Source organism: Leptonychotes weddellii, chromosome 11 (assembly GCF_054177405.1).
Source record: "Leptonychotes weddellii isolate Sample4059 chromosome 11, ASM5417740v2, whole genome shotgun sequence".
In the NCBI taxonomy this organism is placed as follows: domain Eukaryota; kingdom Metazoa; phylum Chordata; class Mammalia; order Carnivora; family Phocidae; genus Leptonychotes; species Leptonychotes weddellii.
In genome coordinates, this window is record NC_138379.1 from 59,183,182 (window position 1) to 59,189,181 (window position 6,000).

General features: G+C 40.9%; 1 protein-coding gene across 1 annotated transcript in view; it reads right to left on the reverse strand.

Moving 5' to 3' along the window:
• The window catches only part of GRM5 (glutamate metabotropic receptor 5), a 144,838-nt gene that overhangs the window by 83,423 nt on the left and 55,415 nt on the right, over positions 1–6,000 (reverse strand). The window contains exon 4 of the mRNA XM_081797334.1: positions 657–825. Within this exon, the coding sequence (XP_081653460.1) occupies positions 657–825 (169 nt within the window). The remainder of the gene's footprint in view (positions 1–656; positions 826–6,000) is intronic.

Sequence of the window (6,000 nt, forward strand, 5' to 3'; positions counted from 1 at the left end):
GTGGTTTCCAACTGTGAACTATTGATCCCCAAGAAGCAGGTCTTTAAAAGACTTACAAGAGTATAAAGGGTGTGGGCAAACAAGACTCATCAACTGGTTCAATCAGTCCAACTACTAAGATTATTGTGGGTCATACTAGCAAAAGGAATTAATGAGAGAAAAGTAAAAAAACAAAAAACACAAAACACAATTTCTGACGTTAGAAGCTTATAATGTAAAAAGACAAATATCTAAATGTTTTAGAAATAGCCAATGATGGGGCACCTGGGTGTCCCAGTTGGTTGAGTGTCCAACTCTTGATTTCTGCTCAGGTCATGATCTCAGGGTTGTGAGATTGAACCCTGTGTCAGGCTGAATGCTCAGTGCAGAGTCTGCTTAGGATTCTTTCCCTCTTCCTCTCCCTCTCCCTCTCCCTCTGTTCCTCCAACCCACCTCCACTGCATGTGCACACACATGCATTCTCTCTCTCTCTCAAATAAATAAATCAATCTTTTTTTTTAAAAAAAGAAATAGCCAATGATAGTGAACACTTTAATTTACGACACTCTCTGTCTCTCATTCTCTCTCTCTCAAATAAAAAAAAAAAAAAGGGTGCCTGGGTGGCTCAGTTGGTTAATTTATGACAAAAATTTAAAAAAACATGGACTCCATTTTACCTTTATCTGGCCTTTCTCACATGGTTCACTGCACACGGATCTGATGATGTTGTTTTTCTTGGACCATACTTCATCATCATCCATTTTTAATTCTCCATTGTCCCAGCTTCCAACATTGATATAATCAAAATAATCTTTTCCCATTTCCTTGAAATTCATTATTTCATACCTTAAGAACAAGAATATAATGATTATTTAGCTAAGGATATAAGTTTTCAGCTATGAAAAAGCAATAGACTTCATTTCCCAAAAATGTATCTACTGTCATATTAGTGACACTGGAATTTTCCATGACACAAATCTTAGAATAGCAAAAAAGCCTGTTGGCTTCACTTCCTCTTAAGAGACTTTTTTTTTTTTTTTTGCCATCAAGCTTATACCTGAAATAGAAGATAATCCCATGTGAGAAGGTGACTTGACCTCAGCAGGATGAAAGACAGTTTTGAAATAGCTTCAAGAAGTTTAAACAAGTACTACTGTTATTCTTCTAAAAAAGATAGAAAGGTTTTTATCTCCACTTAAATAAAATGACAAAATTTTCCTTTACTAACCAAGTTAAGAAATTTGGAAACCTTTAATCTTGTCTTCAGCTTTAGGGAATGTGGGGATAATCGGGATAGGGCCTGATCTTACCTTTTTTTTCTTACCCTTTATCAATGGCTAAACTCATTGTATAAAAGATACTTTCAGGAATGATGTTTAAAATAAGTCTGAAAAGAATTTATGAGGCTGGAAGATGGCAGCAGAGTAGGAAGATCCTAGACTTGTCTTGTCCCTCAAGTACAACTAGATAACTATCAAATCATCCAAAATACTCTAGAAATCAACCTGAAGACTAGCAGAACAAACTCCACAACAGAGAGGAGGCCTCACTGAAGAAGGTAGGAAGTGTGGAGACTCAGTTTGAGAGAAATAGGTCATGGCTGCTGTGGTGGGGAGGGAGCCACTGCTGCAGAGAAGGGTGAGAGACATACCAACACACAGGGGAGTGCCTGAAGAAAACAAATCCCCATACCAATTGACTAGGAAGGCAAGAGGGCCTGGATTTCATGAGTTCTAACAATCAGGGGGCTTAAAGCCTAGAGTTCTAAAGGTCAGTGGGCTTGGCTCCAGGAGAACCTGGAGGATATTGGTGTTACTCTTGTAGAAGAGGCAGGCAAATGACCAGCAGACATGCAGCATGGAAACAGCGAGCTGGAAATTGCCTGAGGCACACAGTGGGGAGGTTATCTGCTCATCTTGGAGCATGTCCCAGAGAACCACCATTCACAGAGAGACCCCTCCAGGAATGAAAGAAGTGGAAAGCGCCATTTTCCTGCACTGCCCCTCAGGGTAAACACAGAGCCACCTGTGGTAGTGAGCCCAGCACTGACCTCTCATTACCTGACTTGCTACACCATGCCCTGACCCGTGCTCCGGGGCAACCGCCCCTCCCAGTCACACCTGCCTAAATGCCAGCATGACCGGCCGCCTCCCCAACAGGACGGGACAAAACCCCAGCTCACACCACATCTCCTGATGCATGAGTTTTCAGGGCCTTGATTCTGGAGGCAGTGACAACAGGTCTCATTGCACAAGCAGACCAGAGCACACGTAGTAAAAATGAGCCACATTCAGGCCAGGGACCCAACACTGCCCACAATAGACAAAGAGAACCTCTGCTGATGACTGGCCTAAAGGATAAAGTGGCCAGGGCACAACGGCAGAGCACGTGCAGCACACACTGGAGCTACTCGTTGAAGTCCCAGGCTCTGGGAAACAGAGGATACTACACTGTAAGCACTATAGGATCTCTTCTTCATAAGGCCATTACCCTCAAGAACAGGAGAAGTAGGTGAATTTCCTAACATAGTCACAGAGACTTAGACAAAATGAGAAGATGAAGGAATCTGTCCCAAATGAAAGAACATGACAAAGTCATGATCTGCCAGAGATCTAAGTGAAACAGATATCAGTAACATGCCTGATAGAAAATTTAAAGTAATAAACATAAAGATACTCAATGGCCTTGAGAAAGGAGTGTAAGACATGAATGAGACCCTTGACACAGAGATAAGCAGTAACATAGCAGAGATAAAAGGCTCAATAAAAGAAATGAGAAACATGTTTGATGGAATGAAAGCAGGCTGGGAGAAGCAGAGGAATAAATTAATGACCTAGAATTCAGAGCAATGGAAAGTGATCAAGCTGAATAAAAGGGAGAACACAGAATTATGCAAAACGAGAATATACTTAGGGAAATCGGTGACTCCATTGAACATAATAGCATTCATATAATAGGGACCCCAGAAGAAGAAGAAGAGAGAAAAGGGGGCAGAACATGAAGGACACAGATACCTAGATCCAGGAGGCACAGAGAACCCCCAACAAAATCAACAAAAGCAGACCCACACCAAGACATATCATAAAACAGGAAAATGTAGTGATAAAAAAGTTTAAATCAGCAAGAGAAAAGAAGACTGTTAGATACAAGGGAAACCCCATAGGGTTATCAGCAGATTTTTTCGGCAGAAACTTTGCAAGCCAGAAGAGGGTGGCATGATATATTCAAAGTGCTGAATGAGAAAATTCTGCAGCCAAGAATACTCTATCCAGCAAGGCTATCATTCAGAATAGAAGGAAAGATAAAGAATTTCCCAGACAAACAAAAAACTACAGGAGTTCATGACCACTAAACCAGAAGTATTAAAGGGGACTGCAAGAAATATTAAAGGAGACTGTTTAAGTGGAAAACACAGACCAAAAGTGAAAGCATAATGGAAACACAAAAGCAGTAAAAATTAATATTCCCATAAAAAATCAGTCAAGGAACTCACAAAATAAAAGAATGTAAAATATAATAACATATACCTAAAATGTGGGGAGGAGAGGAGTAAAAAATGGGTTCAATCTTAAATGACCATCAACTCGATATAGACTGCTATATGCAGAAGAGGTTATATATCAACCTAATGGTAACAATATATATCAAAAACCGCTAATAAATATGCAAAGAATAAAAGGAAAGAAATCCAAATATATCACTAAAGAAAATCAGCAAAACATAAAAGAAAGAATGAAAGTAAGAAAGAAACAACAAAAGAAAGAAAAGGATGAGAGAAAATTTTCAGAAACAACCACAAAACAAATAATAAAATGACAATTAGTATCTATCTATCAATAATTACTTTAAATGTAAATGGAGTAAATGCTCCAATCAAAAGACATAGGGGGGAGGGGTGGAGCAAGATGGTGGAGGAGTAGGAGACCTGGATTTCATCTGGTCTCAGGAATTCAGCTGGATAGGGATCAAACCATTCTGAACACCTACAAACTCAACAGGAGATCGAAGAAAAGAAGAGCAACAACTCTCTGAACAGAAAAGCGACCACTTTCTGGAAGGTAGGACGTGCGGAGAAGTAAATCCAAGGCGATATTCGGGAAGATAGGTGGCGGGGGAGGGGCCTCCATCGTCTGCTTCTGGCAAGTCATAGAGCTGCAGAGCACAAAATCGGAACTTTTAGAAGTCTGCTCCACTGAGGGAAATCACTCTGGTGGCTAAGCAGGGGAGGGGGGCGGGGAGCCCTCATGGGACAGTGTGGTCTTAGGACCCTCAGGGTCACAGAAAGACCGGGAGTGCCTGAGTGTGGCAGAGCTCCCAGGTATCGGAGCAGCAAAACCAGCTGCAGAGACTGAGCCAAGGTGCGGGCTTTCAGCTTGTGGTTGTCATAAACCGTGAACCGGGGTACAGTCAGGCCACTGCTCCTCCAGCAGGAACCCAACAAGTGGCAGATCCAGGGAGACTCACCTTCCTCCCCTGGGAGGAGCAGCGTGGGAGTGCACTGCAGGGATCTGCGGGGTTTGGAGACTCCACACAGGGTCGGGTGTCAGAGATAGAAAGGTTCGGGCACAGGCTGGGTGAGCAGAGTGTGGCCAGAGACTGGGGAGACGGGAGTGACTTACTGCTTTTCTCTGGGGGCTCACTGAGGAGCAGGGCTCTGAATTCTCGGCTCCTCGGGGCAGAGATTGGAAGGCTGCCATTTTCACTCTTGTCCTCCAAAGCTGTACGGAAAGCTTGCAGGGAACAAAAGCTCTGGAGAGCAAACCCAAGCAGATTATGTAGCCCGGACCTGCAAGGGCAGGGCAAGTCCGCCTCCAGCAAAGACATTTGGGAACCACGGCAACAGGCCCCTCCCCCAGAAGATCAGCGAGAACAGCCAGCCAAGACCAAGTTTACCGATCAATGAGAACGGCAGAACTCCAGCGCTAGGGGAATACTGCACATAGAATTCATGACTTTTTTACCATGATTCTTTAGTCTTTCAAAGTTAATTTTTTTTAATTGTCTTTTTTTTTTTTGAATTTTTCTTTTTCCCTTTTCAACCAACATCTTATCAGTCCCTTTTTAAAAAACATTCTTATTTTTTATTTTAGAGTCATATTCTATCCCTTTATAGTAGTTACCTGTTTTTTTTGCATATATATATATATAAGTTGTTCTCTCTTTAAAATTTTGAGATAGTTTCTTCTAACAGATCAAAATATACCCTAAATCTCTAGTGTATGGTTTTTTTCTACTCCTCTGCCTGATCACATTCTCTCCCCCCCTTTTTTTTAAATCCTCTTCTTTCTTTTTTCAAACAACTTCTTATCAATTCCTTTTATAAAATTTTTTATAATTTTCACCTTTACAGTCATATTCCATCCCTTCATCATATCAACCCTTATTTTTGTACATATATAAGTTTTTCTTTCTTTAAAATTTTGGGAGGCACTTTCTTCTAACAGACCAAAATACACCCAAAATCTAGTGTGTGGCACTGATCTATGCACCAGCCTGATCATATTTGATCATATTCTGTTTTTTTTGGTTCTGTTTTTGTTTGATTTTATCTTTATATTTTATTTTTCCTTTTTTTTTCTTTTTCTTTTTTCTCTCTTTCCCTTTCTTTTCCTCCTGCTTCAGGTCTTTTCTGATTTGTTTAGAGTATATTTTCTGGGGACGTTGTTACCCTGTTAGCATTTTGTTCTCTCATTCATCTATTCTCCTCTGGACAAAATGACAAGATGGAAAAAATCACCTCAACAAAAAGAACAAGAGGTAGTATCGACTGCCAGGGACCTACTCAATACGGACATTAGTACGATGTCGGATCTAGAGTTCAGAATCATCACTTTAAAGATACTAGCTGGGCTTGAAAAAAGCATGGAAGTTATTAGAGAAACCTTTCTGGAGAATAAAAGAACAAAAATCTAACCAACTCAAAATGAAAAAGGCTATTAATGAAGTGCAACCAAATATGGGAGCGCTAACTGCTAGGATAAATGAGGCAGAAGAGAGAATCGGTGATATAGAAGACCAAAT